A 24,250-nucleotide genomic window follows, 5' to 3' on the forward strand; every position below is an offset into this window, starting at 1 on the left:
TTTTTTATTTCTTTTTCCTCCGGTACCGGGAACCGAACTCACAACCTTGCGCTTGCCAGGCAGGCGCTTTTGCCGCTGAGCTAAATCCCCAGCCCCTTGTCCTGTGTAAGGCAGAAGAGGAAAAGCATGTGTCCTAAGTGGACTTGATTCGGCATTTTTAGCTTGTCACAAATTCTTGTTCCCGGCTGATTGTCACAAATCCCAGGCCTTGAGCTTACCACTTAGATAGCTGTCAACAGTTGTCTCCTCCAAGGTAATGCACACCACTGGCCTAAAAGAGAAATAAACCAGAGCTTCCCTGGGGAAAGAAGGGAGATATAGCCCATGTTGGAAGTGAACTGGTCCTGCTCTATTCATATTTACAGCTACTCATAAGGATCTGATAGGAGAACTCTACTCCGAGCCCATGAGTCTGTCTTCCCCGTCCCTGACCATGGGAGCCTTCTAACCATGGGATCCCAGGAAGGAGGCCCTCCTTCCTGGAGCAGGAATGCTGCCAGGGAGCTATAGCATTCCTTGAGAGGAGCATAAAGCAGTAGACATATATACAGCCCCAGCTCCAAAATGCCAGGTAGAATGGATGGATTTCAGCCACAGCCCTAGGTATCCCTCAGCCATCACTCTGTCCACCATTCTTATTGCCAGCACTCAGAGGAGGTGATTGTTCTTCACAACTTCTGGACTTCTCCCTCGTTACTCTGACTGTGCACAGGGCTCTGGACCAGGAGGCATTTGAATCAAGCTAGTGCCTTTCTTGGCTGGCAGGATTATGACTCCCCAGTAAGTTTTGTCGGGGCAGGAGAAGAGAAAAAAGTCTCAAAGATAGAGCTCTTCCCTTGGGGAGCCCCGGTGACCAAAAAAATCATCCCCAAGCCAATGGGAATCTCCTCCAAGAACTGCTGTATTTGAGACACTGTTTATTTCTTCTACTTTCTACCCATAGCAGGAATTACTCTCAGCGGAGGCCGATTAATGAGAACATCTGAGGGAGGGGGGCAGGGATGAGGCATTGTTGTCAATTATCCTGAAGAGGAACCAGACAAGAACATTGAAAATGGAAATGAACTAATTAGGCCTTTATCCCTCCCAGAATTTGGGTGAGGAGGAGGAACCGGCACCTGGGCCTCACAGTGAGATCTGGTGATTCAAGGTGAGGCAGGAACTTCCAGCTCCACTTGATTCCTAACCACATGGGGTCAGGGATATAAGAACAGAATGAATATTGGCAGGAAAAGCAGTAGGAACTGAAGAAGCATTGGACAAGGTTGTTGAGACCCTGGTGGGGTGAAGAAACTCTGCTTTACCTTGGAGGATGCAATTGTCAGACAAGCCTTTTGCTGACATTTGACAAACAGCGTGACAGTGAAGATAAGTCCCCTGGGACTCCCAGAACAGAGTTTGAGATCTTTGTGTACCATGCATGTAATAAAAATTGAAACTTATTCCTGTACCTGCCCCCAACTCACACACGTGTGCGCACACTCACTCATTCATTCATTTCTTCTGAGCCTGTGTGTGTTGGTGACTGGGTACATGAAATAAATCAAACTGAAATAAGAAATAGGCTCTGGGGACCACTCTGGTTCAGTGTCTCTGGAAGCATAAAGGAAATGTCCTGTCTGACTGCCAGCACACCCGGCTGGTACCGCTTCTGGAAAAGGGAAGACTGCCTTGATCTCTGACACAGGGCTGTTAAGGATTCAGAAGTCCCATGAACTCAGTGAGAGATGCCTCGGCCTTTTCTTCTGTCTGCAGATGCAGCAATTTCTAAACTGTCCACAATAAAGAGAATCTGTTAATAAAAATCTACCCATCTCCACAAGCTGGAATGTTGTTACCCTCTTGGTTCTGAAGGCAGCAAGGTAACCAGACCCATACCAATCAGTATATCCAATATTGCCCATCCTCGGACTAACCTTGTGTTCTAGTTCTGCACAGTGGGAAAGGGAGGCTCTGAGAACTGTGAGAATCTTGTCTGAGGTTCTCCAGCCTCATGGTAGATGTGAGAATTTGCCTTTTCCTGCCAGCCCATGTCTTCTCAAAATGATCTTTTTGGCTTTTCTGTGCTATGTTAGTTTTTTATTGCTGTGTAATAAATTCCTACAAATTTAGCAGCTTCTAATAGCACCTTTATTGGCACCAGCTTCTGTAGGTCACAAGTGTGGTTCAGTGTAATGGGGGCTCTGCTCAGGCTGAAATCAGGGTGTCCGCAGACTGTGATTGCATCTGTAGCACAGTGTTCCCTTCCAGGCTCAGTCCTGTCATTAGCCAAATTCACTTTGATGAGGAGGTAAGACTGGCTTCTCTTATTTTCTTGCTTGGCTAGGAACAGTTTTCAGCATGCAGACGCCACTCTGAGGTGTTTGCCCTGTGACAGCTCTGTGTCATCAGTAGGAACCCCTGTAGTACAGCCCTCTGGCCCACAGATCTCTTTGAGTTCCTTTCCTGCAATCAGCCAATGTAAACTTGGTTTTTAAAGGATTACAGGCTTAGGTCAGGCCTGTCTGGATAATCTCCCTCTTTAAGGCCAGACATGCCATGTCACACAACTTGATCACAGAAGAAAAACTCATCACAGGCCCAGTCTTAGGGATCTTGTGTGTGCAAGGAGATGGGGGTATCTGCAGGATCATTTGGGGTCATGTCTGTCACACACACACCAACTCTGAATATCAGTTTAATTTTTTTACTTTCCCTTCTACCAACTGGTAAGAGGCAGACACGGAGAGGTATAGCCAGGGACCAGGAAGAAGATATTATAAACAGTTGGGGTAGGGAAATCAGTGCATTGATGCCCCCGATAATGCCGATGACAAACACCATGTTCTTTTGTTGGCCAGGGTGGGGCTCTGGGCAGAACACGTGCCTTCACCTCTGGTGGTGGTTTGTAAAGTAGCCCCTGTGGGAAGACAGAGGCTGCTGCAGGTACTACAGAGATCCTCTGCCTTGAGACATCTGGGTCCTGCTGAGAGAAGTATTTGGCATTTAATGAATGTGAAGCACAGGGAGAATGAGAATAAAAGACATTATGCCAAATATTATTATTATATTATAAGTGCTATTGTATTACAAGCACCATTAGGAGTAGCAAGTGCTGTTATTATTAAGCAATCTAGCTTCTCCATTCTTAACGTCAGGCTTCACTCAGTGTCAGTGACATCCCAGCTCAATTAACCACTATCAGAGGCTCCCCAAGCCCTGGCTTGAGCTGATAGTGCACATTCACAGCTCAGTGGTAAACAGGTGCGTGCCATCGCCCAGCCCTCCAGCCAGAACTCAGCTGATGGATACCTCTCCTGTGAATTCCAAAGCTGGGATCCCAAAGCTGGGGCCCTTCTTTGGCTTCCCACTTTGCAAATTAAACCTGGGCTACTTTTTCTTTTAATTTTTTAAAAGAGAAAAAAAAGTAAAAAGAAAAACATTAAAAATGATACAGAATTTCTCAGACCCGCATGTATAAACATCGTATTGTCCCCCTAGTATAGGAAACTGAAAGAGTAAATAAAATCCAAAAAGTACAATAGATATTGTGAAAGGGAAAGAAACTGCTCAAAAGCAAAGGACAGCTGGGATGAGGGAAAGGAGAAAAGAAAGAAAGAAGGAAGGGAAAAATACATATATACACAAGATAGGTAAGACAGTTGTACTAATTCCTATTGGTTTAATGAAAGGGACAGTTACTGTTTAATTTTTTGATCAATTTCACATGCCTATATCTGGTAATCTAAACAACTACTTTGAAGATAACAATATGCAATATAACAACCATTGGTAATTTCCTATCATCTTGTTTTGAAAGCCCAGACTTCTTGAACTTGACTTTTGCAACCTCTTGTGAACTTGCCCCTTGGCTTTCTCCTGCCCCCTTTCCTTCACACACCACACATCCCAGCCAGAACCAGTGACTTGCAGTTCTCAGAATATACTGTGACTCTCCCTCTTTAGGGCTCTGCAATGTTGCCTCTCTCTGTGAGATTCCTTTTCCCCTGGCCCACCCCTGCTCATCTTTCAGGTCCCTGCTTGCAGTCCGCTGTCAGTTCGGCTCAGGAAAGTCAACAGCTATTGTGATCGGAGGGACTACCTTGTTGTGTGTGCCTCTAGCACCTGGTACTTAACTCCCACTTGTCATTAGGTGTAAGCACCTTGAGGACAGGGTGGAGCTTACTGATTGTAAGTGCTTCGCGTGGTGTGTATCCTGGAAGAGGCGCTGGCCTCAGTGTTGAATTCCTGAAGGAAGGAATGAGAGGATCCGAGAACGTGCTCCGTTATTCCTTTCCCACCCTGGAAACCCATCTGACAGCCTTGTGACCTTGAGCATGTCAGAGTTACAAGATGTCCAGCCCTCATGATGAGTTCATTGTTTGAACCTTCTGCAGAGTCAGAAGGTTTCTGCAGAAGGCAAAGTCAATAAGGAGGCAGAGGCGTTGATTGACAGCATCACTGTCACTCATCTTCCTAAACAACTTCTATATTCCTGGTGAGATGGGGGGGCTTGGGTCTCTGATTGCCTGAGGCCAATGTATTGGGATCCAGGAGAGGAGAAGTTTAGCTCCTAATGTGTATATGGCAAACCTGACTCACGGATCCTGAGGGCAGAGGACCTCAGAGGTCAGGAAGGAATACCTGATGGAGAAAGCAAGCCTGTAGAAAAGCAGTAACTCTTCCTGACATGAAGGGAGAGAGCACAAGGTGCTCACCATTTTTCACATCAGTCAGCTGCACAGTTAACTGCGGAGTTGACAGCTACTTATTTAATGCCCCAAGATACAAAAGTTTTCTAAATACAAAAGGAAGATAATCACCACTGCGGGACAGAGGAGGTGGGAGAGCTTTCCACCTGGCTGTGCCTTCCTCTTCCTGGGGGTGAGTGACTGAAGTCTTTGTAAAGATGGTTCCACCCTGATGGGTGTTTGCAGGAGAACCTTAATTCACTTAATGAATGTACACTGAGCACTTGCTGAGCACAAGCACAGGGTACAGTGTACTGGGTAGAGTCGTGAATAAAAACAGAATATGATCTGCTTTTCAAGTCCTGTTTGTGGACACACATTGGGAAAGGAAAGCAGAGAAGGGACAGAGTTCTTGGAAAGAATAGTTGTGCTTTCTCAAGTGAAGGGAATGAGTGAATAGGAAACATGCAGGGAGAAGAATCAAGGGGAGCTGGGAGCTGGGAGGTTTAGGACCAAATCTCACCTTAAATAGAATTTACTGACAGGTATGAATTAGCCTCCCAGCTGCTACTGTCTTCAAAGACCTATTACACAAAAAGCAATCTCCCAGCCTGCGGAGAGCACAGGCTTTGATGCAGATAAATAGACTGACAGGTACCACAGTTAGGTGTACTCTGGAGGGAAGGAGAGCATGCAAAGGTGCCCAGAAGACTCGACTTCTAGTGGCCCTGGGGTGTTCCTGAGCCTGATAGGGGCTTCCTTCCTGAATTCATTCTGTCTACAGCACTGACTTCTTTCTATGTGTGATGCATCAAAGTAGATGCTGATAATGTAAGTGCATTTGCTTCAAATAGCAGCCAGTGTTAGGGGCGGTAGTTTGGAATAATCTCATCTGACAAAAAACTCCAAATGGTGACAGGTATATGTGGAGGTAGAATGAAAACACAAGTGAGTGGCCACTTCTGCTTGGCTTGAGTGATGGAGGAGGTGAAGGTGGGTGTTATGGTTTATGTCTGTGTGTCCCCCCAAAGCCTCCTTCGGCCCTGGGGCAGGCTATTAGAGTTTGAATATGGGTGTGAGAGCTACACCCGCCCTGGAGTGGATAGTTTGCATATGTAAGGGACAGGAAAAGAGTGCTTGGGGCATTCCTACCCCATTCCACCCCAGTGTAAGTTAGTTGTTGCTTAGCTGTGGCTGCCTCCCTGAGATGCAGCCCTCTGCCACGTGCCACTCTGCCTTATAATCTGCCAAGTACGGATTGAAACTTCCACGAACTCTAAGCGAAGTAAACCTTTCCTTCCTTAATTTTGGGCGTCAGGTATTTTGTCCCAGCAGCGAGAAAAAAGTAACCAAGACAGTGGGGAACTGTGGAAAAGGTGGACAGGAATTGGAACATGAAAAGGTTTGTATGTCTAGTTAAGGACTTTGCTTTTGCCCTATGTGCAATAAGCAATATGGAGGTGGCAGTTGATGATCAAATTTATATTTTAGAAACATACTTCCTGCAATAGTACAGCAAAGAAACTTGGAGAATTACAGTACCAGAGGAAGGGAAGCCAGTTAGTCCATAATCCAAGAACAAGATGCTGAGGACCAATTTGAAGGAGAGGTAGTGAGGATGAAGAACAGGGACAGAGTCAAGAGATACCAAAGAATGAAATGTTCTCTCATGAATGAGCCCCTGGATGCATGAGATGAGGACAGTGAGAGTGAGCGGAGTGGAGGATGAGTTCCAAGTTCCAGCTTGAAAACCTGCTGAATAAAGGTGATACTACCAGACAGGGAACCAAAGAAAAGGATTGGATTAGAGGGGAAAGTTGAGAAGTTCAAGTGAGAAGTGATGTAATCTTAAGGATTTTCCCCACCATTCTTCCTTCATAATTACAGGCTAAGAAAGTGGAGTCTCTCGGTGGTCTCAGGACTTGTTGGGTGAAAACATTTTAACTTGTCATTCTTCAATAATCTCATGAAGAGGACATGCACTCACCATCTACTGGTGGCCTAACCCAGTGCTGAACATTCAGGAGAGGAAAGAACATGCTGTGATCTTGTATGTCAAGTACTGAGATCTTATCCCATGTCTGTGTTTTGGGCAAAACACTTGCAGTTTTTTCTTCTACCAAATGAGAATATGAATAAAGCCTGTCTTATCCAAGTGTGCTTGAGAGGACAAAAAGCAACACAGGCAAATGTCTTGTAAGCTGTGCACCCACACCAATGAAAGCAGTCATAATGTTATACTCATTGACAAATTGATGTTTGTATCTTAGTTTTATTTTTTATTTATTTATTTGGTTTTTTTGGTTTTTTTTTTCCAGTACTGGGAATTGAACTCACGACCTTGCGCTTGCCAGGTCTCTGCTGAGCTAAATCCCCAGCCTGTACTTTAGTTTTAATTGGGGTTACATGAGATACAAACTTCTTGCAGGAAGTTTAGGGACCAGAGGCTGAGCATGGAACAGAGCGGACCAAAGGCTGAGGCTTAGGTTAAAGCACCAGAGAAACAAAGGACTGCATGAAATCCCATTAAAGGGGTTAAGGAGTTTGACACATTACTCTTAAGAAAGAGAACCAGTTGTAGAGTGAAGAGGCAGCAAGTAAGGAGTCTCAACTCAACTGGGTCCAGGAGGCAGCACTGGGAGAGATTCCAGAGGTCATGGAAGCACTGGGGTAACACCTCTACAAATTGCCTATGGCCCTGGTGACAAGTTAAGGTTTTGAGGCTATCTGGGGTTGAAAGCCTTATTCAGAGGCAGAGAGAGGCCACCTCTGGGCAGAATCTGGTGGGCTTCATGAGGCTGTCTGTGCACACTATTTTCCTAACTACCTGAAAATTCACAGAAATGCCTAACTTAAGCTATTTTATTGTGACTTCTAACAAAACTGGTAACTCAAGAAGCCTGTATTGTACTTCCCATCTACACAGAGCGTTCCTGTCTGTCATCCCTTTTGAGTCTCACAACAGTCCTGTGAAGTATTATTTTCCCTGTTTTCTAATGATGAAAGTTGTCTAATTAAAAGAGATAAAAATAAAGAAGTTAAAAAAATAAAACAGCCAAAGATTTGCTTTTGAAATGTGGGATTTTAGAGAGCAAAAGTAGGACAAATTACTAATATATGCTTTCAGATGTTACAACGTTCAAATCCATACCCACACTCCCCAGGACCATTATGTGGTTAATCATTTAAGTAAACCAAAAAGGCGGTTTTGGTTTTCACTGATTTTCTCTAGGTGCTGAGGATACAGTCATGAGTGAAACAGCCCCCTGTATGTGGCAGGAGTCCATGGGCCGGCAGGGAAGCATATATGGCCTGAATAATGGTGACCTCTGAGAGACTTTGCTAGGGATGGCTATGGCTTCTCAACAGCTGTCTGCAGAAGGTGGCCACGTTCATGATGCCGCATTTGACTGCCTGTTTCCCTACACCATCTAAGCCACACATGTCTTGAATTATCCTACATTTGTTTCTAAGTCCTCCCCAGCTGCTGCACCCTGGTATTGCTCTTACTCCTTGTCCCAGTTCCTCAAGCTGAGTAGACACAATGCAGGACAAACCAAACCTCTCCCATGTTCCTAAGATCACTGTTCCAGTACTCAGTCTGGAGCCTATCCCAAGTTCCTGACCTGTTTGTAATTAAAATCCTTCTTGTGCAAAAATTTAGTCAATGTTCGATAATTCTCTTGCTCACTCAGACCACCAGCATTTGTTCTATAGTTTCAAATCTTCTCTCTGGTCTTAAGGTCAACGTGTGCATTCTGCCAGCAGCTTTAACTCAATTTTGCTGGCTGGTTCTTTTATAGCACAGTATCAAGGAGCTCAGCACCCCTGACTTCTGTGATGAGTAAACAGTCCAAGAACGTAGAGTGCTAGCTTTGAAATCAATAGGACCTGGGTTTGAATCCAGAACTCCTTGTTTACCAGTCATTTGGGAAATGGGAAAGCCATTTCACTGCTCTGGGCCTCTGATGTACTGTATAGCTCTAAAAGGGCAGTAAGAACTCCCAGGCTGCAGGCTGCTGTAAGGATGAATAGAGGGCAAGTGTGAGAAGTGCTTAGTTCTGCCTGGCATACAGTTGGTAGCCAATAAATTGTGGTAGTTATTTTCATAATTATGTCTTTGTTAATGTTATTTGTGGTTGCACGATCTGAACTTCAGCTCCATCCTTCTTATCTTGACTGAAATAGCCACACCAAGCAATTAACACCTTATGGTAACTTAACAAAACTTTTCTTATTTGACAAGTGGCTATGAATAGCTTGAGAGATGGAAGTGGGGACTGAGTGGAGGGGAAGGGGAAATAAAGAGGATTAAGGCACTAATAGGTACGTATATCAACTCCCCATTCTGAATGAATGTACTCATTGTGTATCACAAATATGTACTAAAACAAAAAAAACAGCTTCTTGCAGAGTGGGGGGTGGTGGAAGGAGGGAGGAGAAGCTGTCATGCCAGATATTTCCCTTTTGGTAGGAGCCAGCTGTAGCATGGGAAGCAGGAGAAAGCAGAAAGAAAGGGGAGCTCAACCACTTTAACACCTGCAGTACACGGGTTGGTTTGCACTTGGAGAACAGAGGACTCATATGTCCTTCTACAAGGAAACAGACTGATAGTTCAGACTTCTTGCGATCATCCAATCAGTATATGATCAAAACAAGGTGTGAACCCAAGACTCTTATTTCAAAATCTGTGCTCTTCTTAACTCACGCTGCTGTTTCCTGATGAGATTGCCATATTGCACAATGCAGTTAGGCACTATTCATATTTTCATCAGGAAAAAGTGGCACCTGAGAATTGTACAGAATAGCAGCCATGTCTCCCAAGGACCAGAGGCATGATCTTGGTCAAACAGGCAGTTCTTGCAAAGGGGAAACGATGAGGGCCTATCTTGGTGGTGCTGGAAAGGAAGCAACAGATTCAAGACTGGCAGAATTGGCAATGGATTGGGTGTGGAATTAAAAGGATAGGAGCTGAGGCTGTCCTGAGGTTTCTAGCCTAGACCCCCAGGAGAAGAGTAACGCACTTACTGCATTAGGAGCACAAAGGAGAAGGGACTGTTGGGCAAGGAAAACAAAGGCCACAGAATGCCACTTCCCCTACTTCCCTGTCTGACCTAGGTTAGGAGATAGATACTACCCAAGGATACTGTCTGGATATGTGCTTTGGTTTCTTGAGTTTTCTCCTTGAGGAGTGGAATCTGGATCGTTCAGACTCACGCTTACATTTCTACCTGACCAGTCTTGTCCTATTTCTAGGGTTGGTTAACTAGACCTTGGCTGCTTAGCACAGGCTGAGTGTGTCTGTGCTTTTTACAGGGGATACTTCTTCCCTGCTCCCTCACCCTGAGCAGAAGCTGCCCACAGGTCAGCGAACTGGTGCCCTCTCCCAGTCCAAACACTTGGTACCAAAATTATGCGTTGCTTCGCGTTTGGACCCTATGTGTGAGAGCCATGGTTGTCCCATTCCTGACCAGGGTAATCTCAGCCTCCCACCCGCTTCTTCCCCTTCCTCCCTCCAACACTGCCATCTTCCTGGGCCCTAGTCCTGGCTCAGTGCCCCTCTCACACACTGCCCTGGCTTGCTGACCCAGGTAGGTGAACAGGCTGTAGATCCATGGAAAATTTCCTGTTGGAGATCAGGACACTGAAAATATCACATCTGTCAGAGAAAGCCAGGAGCACTCAGCTCAGCTTCCCCACCTGTGGTGACTCTTCAGAGTAGCCCTGAAACTATTACCCATGGAGCATTCCTTCCAGGGTGACATCTCCCTGTATTCACTTATGGCTATGGCCTCACCTTCAACTATAGTTACTTGGATTCTTGCATACAGTTATATACTCAAATATGGGTGTGTATGCGCCCACCCACAACACGGACAGTTTTCAGTTTTTTAAGTAAGAAAGCTAGGTGATAAAAAAACAGTCTGCCAGGAATGTCTTTCAGAACACAATAATGCAACTTCCGGAGGTCAGTAAGGAGCTGGTACAAGTGTTATACATGTTCTTATACCTTCTGGAGATATAAGACTGTGATTAGTGGTAGAGGTGGCAACGGTGAGGACTGTAGGCATAGAAATATCTTCAGTCAACAGTCCTTCACCAAGCACTGACCCAGAAGCTTCTAGGGACTCAGAAGTGAGGCAGGTATATCTTTGCTCCCTAGCAACATGCAGCCCTTTGGAGAGAGAGAGTTCCACACATATGAAGAAGTAATGGTGACAAAAGAACTGACACAAAGCCATGCACACATGGAGAGATGGAAGATTTGGTATTGGTCTCTGTTCCTCCACTTGGCTTTAGCACATGACCATTTGCCCTTACTAAGTGATTCACCTGGTTCTTTGCCCTGGTTTCACTGGTGTTAGGACAATGGGAATCTACTCACTGAGACATTTGTAGGATATCCCTTCCTGTGACATGTATAGGAACAGGACCAAGAACTCTGTAAAACTATTCCATCCCAGGTATTCCTTTAAATTATTTTATAAAGGTCTTGGCTAGCTAGACTAGAGGGCTGCACACAGGAGCCTGAATGAGCTGGTTATATATTCCTGGCTTGAGATATAGTTCATAGTTAGAGCAGCAGGAACTACATGAGTTTTAATCCCTTCCAATCCTGCATCTGTTAATTTTATGAAAAACCTATCTTAACAAAATGTCTCCACTATTTGATTTGGAATTTTTAGTACACATTTCTCTGTGTGCATTTATAGTAGCATTTCCCATATTGTGTTGTATAGAATACTACTGTGAGACATTCAGAGGTTTTATGGGAAAAGTAGTGTTTCCATGATCAGTGTGTTTAGAAGGTTTGGGGTTAAACAAAGTTAGCTGAACTGTTCACAGCAGGACTTCTTTCAACCTTTAATGGCCCAGGGTTTGCTATGTATTTTGAAAAGGCAAATATAGTGTACAATGATTCCTAACCTGATTTCTCATTTTACTTCACATGGACTCTTATTTTCAAGAAATGTCTAATATCCTTAGCAAGCAGAAGTTCTGAGGAACACACATTGAGAAATACTGTCTTGGGAGGTTTTCACCGTATATAGACTGGTGGTGTTTAGCCATTTTCCATGTTTTTGTTTTGTTTTGAAAATACCTTTCAATAGCAGCAGGCCCAGCTAAGTTTAGATGTAAAGAAGAGTTTCCTAACTGTAAGGATGCTTGGAGGGTAGAACCCTAGAGTATCCCAGGAAATCGCAATAAAAGAACATGCCAATCGCTTTCTTGTTCTTCTGCAAGATTTCCCATGAGTCATTATAAATAGAATGAATCATCAAGGAGTTCCTGAATCTTTTTATCTTAAGATGCCTTTGAAAATGGGAAACAGGATATAGTTGAGGGATAAGAAGATAGGAATTAAAAGGCAGGATGGCAGACTGTCTAACTTCTGGATAGAATGTCTCTTAGTGTCTGCAGTTAGCTCATTCTTTCTTATTCTGCCCAGAATGTGCATTTAAAGAACCTAACTTTGTTCTCTATGCCATGTGGAGCTAAAGGAGAGGGCTAGATGCTGCCCAAGATCTCATGCAAGTGTTTCAGTATCTATCATACACTGAGCACTTGTTATATGCCACATATAGGCTAAATCTTTTATAAGTTTTGCTTGTTCCTTGAAACAACCTAGGAGGTTGCTAGTATTATTGCTCTTATTTTACACAGTGTGGATCTGAAGCCAGAAATGCTAAAGACCTTACTCAAAGTCATACATCCAGGTTGACTGTGAGCCTGGATTTAATGCAGAAGCCCTTATCCACTGTATCCCCCTACTGCTATTGTTAAGTCTGTGGACATCTAAAACATCATGCTTCTTTGAAATGAGCCCCCACCCATTAGGCTGTGCATGTGGGGAGAGTGCAGTGGTGGGGCCTTGTGTTTGCCCATATTGATAGGAAGCCAGGGGAAGAAGACATTTTCCAGCCCTCACTGACTGTGGCCAGTGAGGCCCTTGGTTTCCCAACAGCAGCATGGCTCTGTGTCTTGTCTCCTCCCTTTGCCAAATGCATCTCTTCTCATTAGCCATCTGCCCCTTGTACCTGCTGATAGCCCACAGTGCATGAGCAGCTGCCCTGTGAAGAGGACAGAACATAAAATTAGCTTATGAATCAGTACATTCTCTGCACATCCATTTCCCTCTAATGGGGGTGGGGAGGATCCCAAATATACTTAATCCCCATCCAGCTCCGCTCTGTCAAGGAGTTGATGGCTCCAGAGGAGTCTTTGCTGCTCCAGTCCACAAGCTGAAGCTAATGAGTTTGGGCTCTGGGCAGGTGGGCTGAGGCTGTAGCCCGGTGTCTTGGCAAAGACTGTAGATGGTAAGGGAGGAACCGTGGGCTAGAGAAGCTATGTCTTCAGAAAGGGAGACCGCCTGAAGGAAAGCTGTGTTTCCACCTGGCCAGAAAGTAAGTCCAAGGTACTTGCCATCTGTCATGCCAGGCTGAGTGGCTGATGGGTTAGTCCTAGAACCTGTAACCTCTCTGTGCCCTTGCCATGCAAAACTATGTGGGAGCATATAGAATGAGTGTGTGATGAATGCCACTTCAGTCTGAGAAGATGGCCTGACCCACATTTGAAGGCGTTTTTCCAGGAGTGGAGATCAGCAAGCTGTACAATCCGTACATACCCTCTCGCCTAGTTTCCCTGTTTAAGGCCAGTGGAGACGGTGGAGGTGCCAGGCTCTCAGCTCAGAGAACTCTGCTTTCAGTAATGCTTGCCTGCAGGCTCACACATGACCAGGTGATTGGATGAGGACCATGAGTTGCCTGGAGAATGCCCTTGAGCTTTTAAATGTTACTGTCCCATATGGGGCACCTCTGATTGCCTCACCTAATGCAGCCCCCACCCCCTCAACTATCTGAAATGGTAATCGATTTGTTTCCTTAACTGTTTTTTCCAGTAGCTTTCAAGGTCCTTGAGAGCACCAAGTACATCTCTTATTCATGTCTGATGTGCCTAAAACAGTGTCAAGCACACGAGAAGCAAGTGTGTGCCCAGTGAATGAAAAAATAGTGACACATGAAGGCATAACTACGCCTACAGATTCGTAGGTTGAGATTCTTAGAAAATGAACTTGTTTTACACTCTTCTAATAGTTCCCTTGTATCCATCACCTACAGAACAAAATGCGAGCTCCCTAGCCTGGCATCCAGGCACTTAGACTTTGGCCCTGCAAACCCCTCCAGCTTCGTGTGTCAGCATTCCTCCCCCAAGCTCTGTGCATCCCATGTGCTCAGCCAAGGGCTCCCACACATGGCCATGTATAAGATGAATGCTGCCGAAATGCTTCCTCCTGGACCTCAGCTGCAGCCGTGCAGATTCAGCTGGGGGTAGGTGGGGGAGTGCAAAAAGATGCTCAGGTGATTCTGATGGTGGAATCACACTTTGAGGAGCTATGCTATTGTTGAAGTGCACGCTAGGCACCTCACTGAAAGGACCACACACGTTCTCACCTCTGTTAGTTTGTCTAAATGATGACTCCTGGCTGGAAGAACCTAGGTGCAGTCACATTTTCTACCTAGAAGAGGCCTACGCATACTTAAGGCCTCAGCTCCAGGCATATCTTTTGCGACTATGGTCTTCCTTGTACCAGAGACACATATGCAAGTTTCTCTATATGTATAGTACATTTTGTATATACCTTGCTTAGAGATTATTTTATTTACTTCTGTTTATCCTATGAACTATAACACTGTAAGCTCCCAGAAGAACCACTCTTGGTAATCCCCAGGCCCTTAGCCCCCAGCAGAGCTCTTGATGTTTATTGGACTAGATAGAGCAAGGGAACTGGAGGTGCTCCAGCATAGCCCACCTCTTCCTCCCTCCCTTCCTAACTTTGTTCTCTGTTTCTGACTGCTGGGTCTTTTTAGGAGTTCTCACTCCAGAGAATGGACAGCCTTGTGGATGATCGTGTCAACATCCTAGGATTTTCCATTTTCAACCAATCCCATGCTTTTTTCCAAGACTTTGCCCAGAGCCTCAACCAGTCCTGGCAAGAGAACTGTGACCACGTGCCCTTTACTGGGCCTGCGGTAAGTGTCCCCCGGAGCTCCTTCCTGGTGTCCTGGGACTCCACACACTATACTGTAGACTGACTGCTGGGCAACAAGCCCTCCTGGAGTCCAGCCTTCTCCCTTCTCCAGTCTCAGCTCACATGTAGATGTGTTAGGAAGTGAGTACAGGGATGAGGTACAGGGGTAGTGAGCTCAGAACACCAAGTGGGTTGAGACGGCTGAGGGATAGGGTGATATGCAGGTTCTGAGTTGTCATTTACTGTTGTCTACAAGTCTCCTGCGGTCAGATTCCCCATGGTGCTGTTGCTGAGAGCTCCTGCTCTAGTACTTTTTCCACCCCACTGAGCCACTGCTCCGAGTAGCTCATCCAGAGAAGCTTCTTCTGTGACCCCTCCATGTCTTTGTCACTCAGTCTTTCCCCATGCTGTGCAGAGTAGACCTCCCTGGTCATTCTTTATTGCACTGGCCATTCTTATGCTGTTGGGCAGGTCAAGTATACCTGCTACATCCATTTCTTAAATGGCAGGTTCCTGGGATCTCAGAATTGCATGGCTTTCTCAGCCTCGTCCTAGGCAGGTTCTATATGTCATTTTATTTAAAAGAAAACAACAGCAGCCCATGTGCACCTTACCAAGGCTTTCTAAGATAAATGCTATGTGTCAGTATCTGCATTATGCATATGATCAAACTGAGGCTCATAAAGGTTGAGTAGCCCAAGTTCACACAACTAGACCTAGACCTGGAACTTAGGCTTTCTTGTATGGCTTTACAGTTTGTACTTTTAACCACTGTACCATTTTGTCCCTCTCTAGGACCACTATTTTCCTCCCACACTGAGCTATTATTAGGCCTAAGAAAATTAAAGTACTTAATAAATATTTGTTGAATGAATGAATAAGTCAGATAGAATGAGCTAGTGAGATATGGAAAGAATTAGTCTCAGAGATAGCAGTGGAATTGGGTACCCTCCTGGAGAGGGAAGTTCTCTGGTGGACTTATAAAATAGGAGCCATACCTGTCTTTGATATGACATGCCCAGAGGCAAAGTCGTATCTAGAAATCTGCACACATGAGTACTTAATTAGCAGTTGGCAACATGGTGATCCAGAGTGGGCCTGCTGAGGGCAAGGCATGGAGATAGTGACCTTTTATATACCTCTGAGCCTTTATAATTGCATAGCCTGGTGGAAATTTTAGGAAAGAATGGTGATCAAGGGTTTAGAGCTGTCAAAAAACTCAGGAAGCTCTGGTCCAGGAAAACAAACAAAAAAAGAGGATTTGAGAGGAAGGTTTATGGAGTGCATCCCAGCAAGCTCTTCTAGACCTGAAAGAGTTAAGAATTCATAGGATTCAGGGGTAAGAGGGGGTTATCTTACCCCCTTAAGAAGGAGATTCTCACCACATTAGGTGGTTTAAGGGACAGTGAGAGACACCCTTAAGCACAATGTCCTGTACAAGATTAGAGTCATCCACCAGCAGGAATTTGAGCCCTATTCCACCAGTAGAGTCTAGTTCTTATAACAGTCACTCCAGTACTCTAATGAGACACTGATGAAGTTGAAAGGCTCACAGCACTGTGTCAAGAAAGGGAAAAATATGCCTCTGTCTCTCCAGGCCAAGATTTACATTTGGCATTTGGCTTAGTAAAAGTAAAGGTTTCCATGTTATAGTTCCACTTTCTCTCAAAGGATGTCAGGCTTGCCATTAATGCTCACACTGGCCATAAACAGGCAGACAGGAATCACTAGTGGGATCCTTTATAAGGACCCAACACAGAGGCCAGGCAGAGCCTCTCACAGAACTGCAGGGCGAGCTCTAGATGAGGTCACACCTGCCCAAAAGACCACTGGACTCAAACATCGACCTCACCATTTTCATGCTATGTGATCTTAAATAGTTATCTAACCCCTCTGGGCCTTGTACCCTTTATCTATAATATTAAGCTAATTATGCTTTACTATCTTAGAAGATCATTGAATAAGTTTTTCTAACAATCTATATGCTGGGATAAACCTCAGCATCAGATAGTTTTGCTGTATTGATACTGTGCAACAACCAACCACAAAAGCTCATACGCAAGCAGCAATGCACATTTAGATGGCTTCTGCATCTGAGGGTCCATTGTGCATCAGCTCGTTTAAGCTCACTGAGCTGGGCAGTTCTGCTGACCCAGCCATGGTCATGCAACAGATCTGGGTTGGCTGATGTAGATTGGTCCTGTTGTGGTAGCTCTGCTCCATGTGCCTCTCCTGCTTCCCCTGGACTCGCAGGCCAGCCTGGCATGTCCTCGTGGTGATGGAAGAAGGGCAGTAATGCAACTGGAAACACACAAACCCCTGTGTTAATGAGCTTTCATTGCTATGACCAAATTCCTGAGAAAATAACTTAGAGGAAGAAAGATTTATTTTGACTCACAGTTTGAGAGGTTTCAGTCCATCACTAACAAGCCTCATTGCTTCTAGGCCTGTGAAAGGCAGAACATGGTGGCAGAAGTTCATAGCAAAGGAAAGCTGCTCACTTTATGATGGACAGGAAGCCAAGAGAGCAAGAGAACCCTGGAGGAAGGAGCCAAGAACAGGATATAGTCCCAAGGCCATGTGACCATGAATTACTCCTGTCAACTAGGCTCCGCCTCCTAAGTTTCTATCATCTTCCAACAATGCCATCAAATTATAATCTCAGCATTGTATTCATCAGCTGTTGAAGATAGATGGCCCATGATCCAGTCAGCTTCCAGAAGCCTCCACTCTGAACACATGAGACCTTTGGGGGACATTTTAGATCTAAACCATAACCTCTGAGACCTAAGTCCCCAGAATGGGCATAGCATGGCATCTTCCAGTTCATTTTGTTTGGCAAAAAAAAAGGCATACAAAGCTGGAGAAGGAGAAAATGTAGTCTGCCCTCTCAGAGGGCAAAAGGAATTCAGAGTCACATGATGAAGAGCTTGAATCCCTGAGTGCAGGGTGAGCTGATGCACTGGGGCCCATTACTCAGTCTGTGAGGTGAGAAAGGACCACAGTCACTGTCCAAGGTGTATGCAGGAAGCAAATTTATCTTCCCACAGAGGAAAATAGCTCCAGAATTGTACTATTCCTGCAGAAACAGAGGGAAAGCTCTCTGCCTACAGGATCAGAGAAGGCCTTCCAGAAGGTGGGGAAGGAAATATAGTCATGGGCTACATAATAAAGTTTTGGTGAGCCACAGACCACACATCCAACAGTGGTCCCTTAAGATCACACTGCCTAATGACTTTGTAGCTGTCTTAGTGTGTGTAAGGGATACCGTGATGTTCGCACAAGGGCAAAATTGACTAGTGACACACTTCTCAGAATGTGTCTCTGACATTAAGAGATGCATGACTGTGACTTGCTGCTCATTTTCTGCCTATAAAACCCTGGCAGTGTCCACAGTCTCCTGGGAGGAGCAGGGCTCTGGGCTGCCTCACTCTACCAACCTGGAGAGGCTGTCCTGTCCCATAGAAGTTGCCTGGAGCAGTTTAAAAATAAAAAGCTTAACCTGGCCGCTCACCCTCCCAATCCTGGTCCTGTCTTGGACTTCCCAATGCTTTTCAGACGCCCCTGGGGAGGGCTTTGGGCAGCCAGAAGTGTTCTGTGAAGGCTGTCTCCCTTCTGGGTGTGAGAAGTTACCATTACTGAGCCCCAGACCTAAAACGGATCTCTGTATGTGGCCAAAGGCTCTGGTCCCACTTCAGTCGGACCTCACAACCCAGCTCCTTTATTTTATTTTTATTTATTTATTTATTTGTTTGTTCGTTTATTTTTTACTTCTAAAATGAATGTGTGTCCTTTCTTGCTCTGGAGACTGGGATGCTGCTCGTGTCTGTCCACCCAGAACTGAAGACCACTGTATCACTGCTCATGAGTTACCCTGCCGCTGCCTCTTCTTCCTCGTCATATCATCCCAGTAACAATTAAGGGTGGTTCTGCAGCCCTCTTTGACACATGAGGAAACTGAAGTACAGAAGAGCTGGGTGGCACAGTGGGGTCTCCCAAGGTCCTCACTTTACCACAGCCTGGTGTAGAGCTTGAGTCTGCCCCTGCTGCAGGGATTTTCCAGCTGTCATCTCTGTGATGGTCTTTGAGAGGGAAGGGAGGTGTTATCACTGCTGTCACCTCTAAGTGCTAGAAGGGAACCTCGGAGCAGTGACAGTAGCAGCACACCTCTCTCAAGGCTTCTCACTTTAGCAGCTTACCTTTTGAAAACCTGCCTCTTCCTGTCTTTCTGGGGACTGAGAAACTCCTGGCACAAATCACCCAGCTCTTTCATGACCATGACAGGGAGCTGGAAGCTGAGTGAGTCCGTTCCAGGAAAACTCAGCCCAGTTTTGCTCCCAGTGGAGCCCTCTAAGAAGTCTAAGCCCAGCTCCTGCCTCAGTGGAGGCAGTCTCTTTCCTTCTCCTTCCCTTTTTGCCTTTTTCTTCTCTTCCCCTTTCTGTCCATCTTGGGCTCATTCCCTTGCTTTGTTTCCCCCACATCCTCCCTTTGCTCTTTGCTCTTCCCTTTCCCTTCTCCATATGAGCCCGTTTCTATTTCTCTCTCCTCTCCCCTTCATGCTTCCCACCCTTTCTCCACACCTGGCATTTCTTCCTTCTGGCTGGTGGATGAGTCTCTCTCATTGCTCCACCTTCCCAGGATTCCAGGTGGAGCTGTCAGGACAGGGATTCAGTTCGGAGGACAAGAAAAGAGTGGCCGTATGGGAAACTAACCAGGAAGAAAGTTCAGTGCACCCAAGCAGGCGGGACTTGCCAGGTGGCCAACAGCAGGCTGCAGATGCACTGCCTGCCCAAGACAGTGCAAGTAGAGGAGGGAGTGTTGGGAACAGAGACTCACCCACCAGTTTCATATGTCATTCCCATTAATCACACTGCAAAGAATGAAAATCCTTGGAAATCATTAAAATTACAGATGGTTAGATTAAGTAATTAGAATTTCGGGTAAAGCAGATGTTTGTAATTAAGTGTTTATTTCATTGAATAAAATCCAGATTGTAAGAACTATTGCATGAGATTTCTATGGTTCCTGCTCCAGTATATCAAGGGGCAGAGTTTATGCTAACAGAGGTTCAGCAACAAATGTGCGTCCAGGAGGATCCTGGGAACCCAATCACTGGGAGTCAGGGAGAGACAGTGGTTACAGGTGTGTGTCTAGAAGATGTTGTTATTTTCATTTCATGGGAGGGGGAGGGAATCCACCCACAACTGCCTGAGTCGGAATTGATTCATCTTAATTTATACTGAGTCTTTCATTCCCCGAAACAATTTGCAAACAGCTCAAAAGAAAATAACAATGAGGAACCAAATGAAAATATAAAAACAAGAGAATTGAGAGTTCCTTGCCAAACAACATTTTGGTGCCAAGATAGAGGAGAGAATTTTAAATGAGGATTGAGCCAGTTGGGGGATTTAATATTTAGAAGAGACAGGGACGGGAGGAGCAGAGACACAACCGAGAGGCACAGGCACACAGATGGGGAACAGAAGCCTTGGAAAGATGGGGGGGAAGGCAGGCAGGGGAAGGGAAGGGGAGGGAAAGGAAGAGAATAGCAAGGCCTTGCTCCCACTTCCCAAGTGGGCACGGAAGTGGAGACAGGGATGCAGGGCTTTTGAAACAGACACTGCTTTCCCCTGATTGCAGTCCCAAATGCTTTCCAGAGCTAAATTAGTAAATAATAGCAGAGGGAGAATGCAATTAGGAGAGCAAAGAGATGCTTCAGAATGGAGATCTGGAATGAGGGGAAACTGATGAGGCAGAGCGGTTGCAGACTCCACATCCTGGGAGGTGAAGTTGGGTGAGGGGAGGGGATGGGCGACTGGGGCGGGTGAGCTGGGGGAACAAAGGAGAGGGAAAGAAGCTTCTTAGGGAAGTAGGGTGAGGACCCAGGTGAAAGCCTGAGTGGATGCACAGCCAGGCATCTGCAAGAGAGGTGGCCTGGTGATGGAGGGAGCACTTCGAGGAAGTGCGGGGGAAGGGGGGTAAGGATACCCAGGTCTTCTGAGGTGTCTGCTTGGATCAGCCTAGGCTGGACTGGAGAAGACTTGTGAAGCACAGAGCCTTCTGGGGACATGTCACTCATGCCACCCGAATGGAGTGTGGCTGTACATACAGGAAGATGAGATGGGAGCCTTGATGATTTTCCTTTCACCTGCTCCCTGGCCCCAATGGCCCCACCTAGACTTGTAATTATTAGAAGCCCTCAAAGCATGTTGAAGGCCCCAGAGTTACTTATGCTAAAGGACACCTGAGACAGGCACACACTCATCTCTCAGCATCCATCCGGGTCATGTGCTAATAAGAACATCAGCCAAGAAAACTACGTCCCAGACAGAGAGGAAATGGTGACTGCCATGTGTCAGGATCAAATTGGGGTTTGGTGGGAGTGTGAGAAATGTGGTGGCAAGCTTCCTCTGAAGTGTGCAGTGGTGGAAGTCTCTCAGAGACTTGCACAGCCTCCAGGGGACCAAGAGGCCTTGAGAGGGAAAGTGGCCCAAGCCACTCTGGACTTGATCCAACAGTTCCCTGGGAGCCAGGGGATTCTGAGGGCTTCCATGCCAGTTAGGGTGTTCTCAGCTTCCAGTAACAGAATTCCTAATTAAGATGTCTTGTGCAGAAAAGGCAGTGTACTGGCACAGCGAGACTCCAGAGTGATGTGATTGGACGTTCTTTCCATCTCTGCCTGGTCACCCTCCATGCTCTGGCTTGATCCAGGAATGCTGCAGCAGTTCTAAGCATCATGTCCAGGCATAGAAATGTCCAGAGAAAGAAAAACAACTGTCTATGAGAAGCTCTCAAGAAGCAGATCCTTCACTCCAGATCTCAATTCACGTCTCCTCAGTCAAAACCAAGTCACTTGTCCTGAATCACATATTGGCAGGGAATGAGATGACATGAACCACTCAGCCTCATCTGGTGCCTGGGGCTGGGTCAGCCTCCTATGAAGCCCCTGGTAGTGTAGGGGAGAGGAGGACACCTAACTTAACCTAAGCAGGAGGAAGAAGGGGAGAATGGGTGCTAGGTAAGCAACTTGGTGGCTAATGGTTCTTAATTGAGCTCATGTGAGGACAGAAACCGGGGAGGCAAGGAGGCAAAGTTGGTAATGACTCAAAGCTAGGGCACTAGTGGTGCCTGCCCGCCAGCCCTTCCTGATCGCAGCCCTGGCTCAAGTGTCCCATGTGCCCATTTACTGTTGAGAAGGTGACCATGTAAAAGATTGCCCCAAATTGTCCTGAGAGACTGGGTACAAAAATGAATCTGATCACCTGGGCCTCTCAAGAGGAGCCCTATTGTTCAGTGAGGTCGAAAGACAGTCTGCAAAAGGCAGGAGGAAACTAGACTCAGCAAAAATGTGCTGAGGGCCAGTTTTGCCCGTGTGCTTTTTGCATGTGACCTCGGGCAAGAATAAAATGTCTAGAGCCTCAGTTTTTTCGTTTGTAACATGAGTCGGACTAATTAATTTCTGTGATTACTAGCTGCTCAAACTCTTGTCTTGTGGGCTCCTGGAATGGAGAGATTAACTGGGAGGCAAGGAAGAAGGGGGAAGGAAATTGGTTTACAGTATCATTTCAATGGCCAAACTGAAGGATCTAAAAGCCATTAGCAATCAGGATAACTAGCTCCCCCTCAGGTAGGTGTTCAAGCTGGAGAGAGCGTCTACCATTCATCCTTTCCCTATGTCCTTTGGGCAAGGAAATAGAAGCCATTAATAATGTAGCCCCATGTGCTCAGGGGAAAATGAATTACATACAAAGGACAAGGACAGTGTAAGTTTGTGGAGTGTAAGCATCAGGTGCCATGCAGGTGAGCCTCAAATCAAATGGAGCAGGAGCTAAGCGTCCAAGGGGAAGGGCAGTGGGTGGAGGAAACTGCGGAAGGTGATGGATGAAACAAACTCAGAGGAGTGTAGCTGCACAGAGGTCACCACGACCCCACTCACAGAATTTGGGTGCCCTTACCTGCTTAGGTAGATTCACAACCAGGAGACAGAGAGGAGAGCAGACCAGGTTGGGAGGGCCGGAGACTTGATGGAGGTAGAGGGAACTCTGAGACCTCCTAGGATGTGTCTGTAGAGCATGACTGTTGTACCCGCTGAATGGCAGGGGCTGAATAAAAGTGGGAAGAAGGGAAAGAGATGGGAAGAAAGGAAAGAGGAAGCAAGAAAGGGATAGAATAAAAGGAGAAAAAAGGGATACACTTGCCCAGTGGTTTTATGCTGCGGATGAACTTGGACTGGAGCAGAGAAACTATGTTGTGTCCCCTGCTCTTCTCTTCCCCATCCTAGGCAGGAGTGGGGTCTTGCTCATCTCTGGGCTTGTGTCTACTCATCAAGAGTGCAAGTTAGACTTCAGTCATGTGACCATGCCCCTTGTGTCTACTCATCAAGAGTGCAAGTTAGACTTCAGTCATACATCTAGGTACATCTAGGAAGAAGCAATATCCTGGGTCTTCTCGGAAGCTGTGCTTGGTAGAAGGGGCAAATTGAGGGGAATGGTCAGGTTCCTGCCCTCTCCTGAGGTCAGCAGCTCACTGAGAGGCCAGCAGGGTACCCAGTGTCGCTCAGCACACAGGGAAGGACTGGGGTCTGGGCTTGATCAGAGTTCTGCTTTCAGGCCGTTCCTCTGTGGCATGCTGTCTCACTCTGCGTGTACACTCTGCCTGGGGGACTTGAGAAAACCCAAGATAACCTCCCTCCCTTCACCCTCCTGAGTCCCAGAGCCAGCCAGATGGAAGAGCACTCTGCCAGCCTCACCCTTTTCTTAGAGATTCCTGGGAACAGTAGAAGTTCCCAGAAAGTTCCTTTTCTCTCTTTCCCTAGAAAAAAGAGAGGAAAAGATACCCTTGAAATAATGTGAGCCCAGGAGGTTCTTTGATGCTTCAATCTCAAAGAAGCTTCTGTAGCCATTGTCTGCCTTAGAGAGGCATCTGGATTGTTAGCAGAAGTAGGTTTAGTTCAGACACAGAGTAAACAGGAGCAATTGGGAGTCAGCCTTATTCTCCTTTTGATTTGCTCTATCTTTTCTTCCTCCGGGGGTCCTCCTTTTCTCTCTGTCCCCTGCCCTCTCTTTACACTTTTTTAAACTTCCTCTCTCTGCCTGTTCTCTGCCTCCCCAGCTGTCCTCGGCCCTGCTCTTTGACGCTGTCTACGCTGTGGTGACGGCAGTACAGGAGCTGAATCGGAGCCAGGAGATGGGTGTGAAGCCCCTGTCTTGTGGCTCAGCCCAGATCTGGCAGCATGGCACCAGCCTCATGAACTACCTGCGCATGGTGAGGAGCGCCCGAGGGCCTGTGGCCGGCCTGATAGGTGGAATACTTGGTGCAACAAGACACAAGAGCCCCTCCCCTCCAGGCTTCTCCAGTTCATCACAGCCCCGGATAAAAAGTCATCCGTGGTGATCCCAGTTGAGCGGATCATAGTTCCCTAATTCCTGCTATCCAAGGGGAATTCACAGTGTTCGTTCCAAAAGCAGTGGCCCTTGAACTACTAAATGATCCTGAATTCCAGACTTGCAGCCAGCTTCTGCTGAGCTGTGATCCTAGAAAACTCTACATA

At 46.3% G+C, this 24,250-nt stretch overlaps 1 protein-coding gene across 5 annotated transcripts in view; it reads left to right on the forward strand.

Moving 5' to 3' along the window:
• Positions 1-24,250, forward strand: part of Grik4 (glutamate receptor, ionotropic, kainate 4) — a 368,414-nt gene that overhangs the window by 245,588 nt on the left and 98,576 nt on the right. For 4 of the 5 annotated variants that reach the window (XM_013511259.1, XM_013511258.1, XM_005378355.1 and 1 more), the window contains 2 exons: positions 14,540-14,701; positions 23,812-23,964. In XM_013511259.1, coding sequence (XP_013366713.1) covers positions 14,540-14,701; positions 23,812-23,964 — 315 coding nt within the window. The remainder of the gene's footprint in view (positions 1-14,539; positions 14,702-23,811; positions 23,965-24,250) is intronic. The other variant, XM_013511260.1, reaches the window with a different exon arrangement.

Source organism: Chinchilla lanigera, unplaced genomic scaffold (assembly GCF_000276665.1).
Source record: "Chinchilla lanigera isolate Chin_1 unplaced genomic scaffold, ChiLan1.0 scaffold00011, whole genome shotgun sequence".
NCBI classification, from domain to species: domain Eukaryota; kingdom Metazoa; phylum Chordata; class Mammalia; order Rodentia; family Chinchillidae; genus Chinchilla; species Chinchilla lanigera.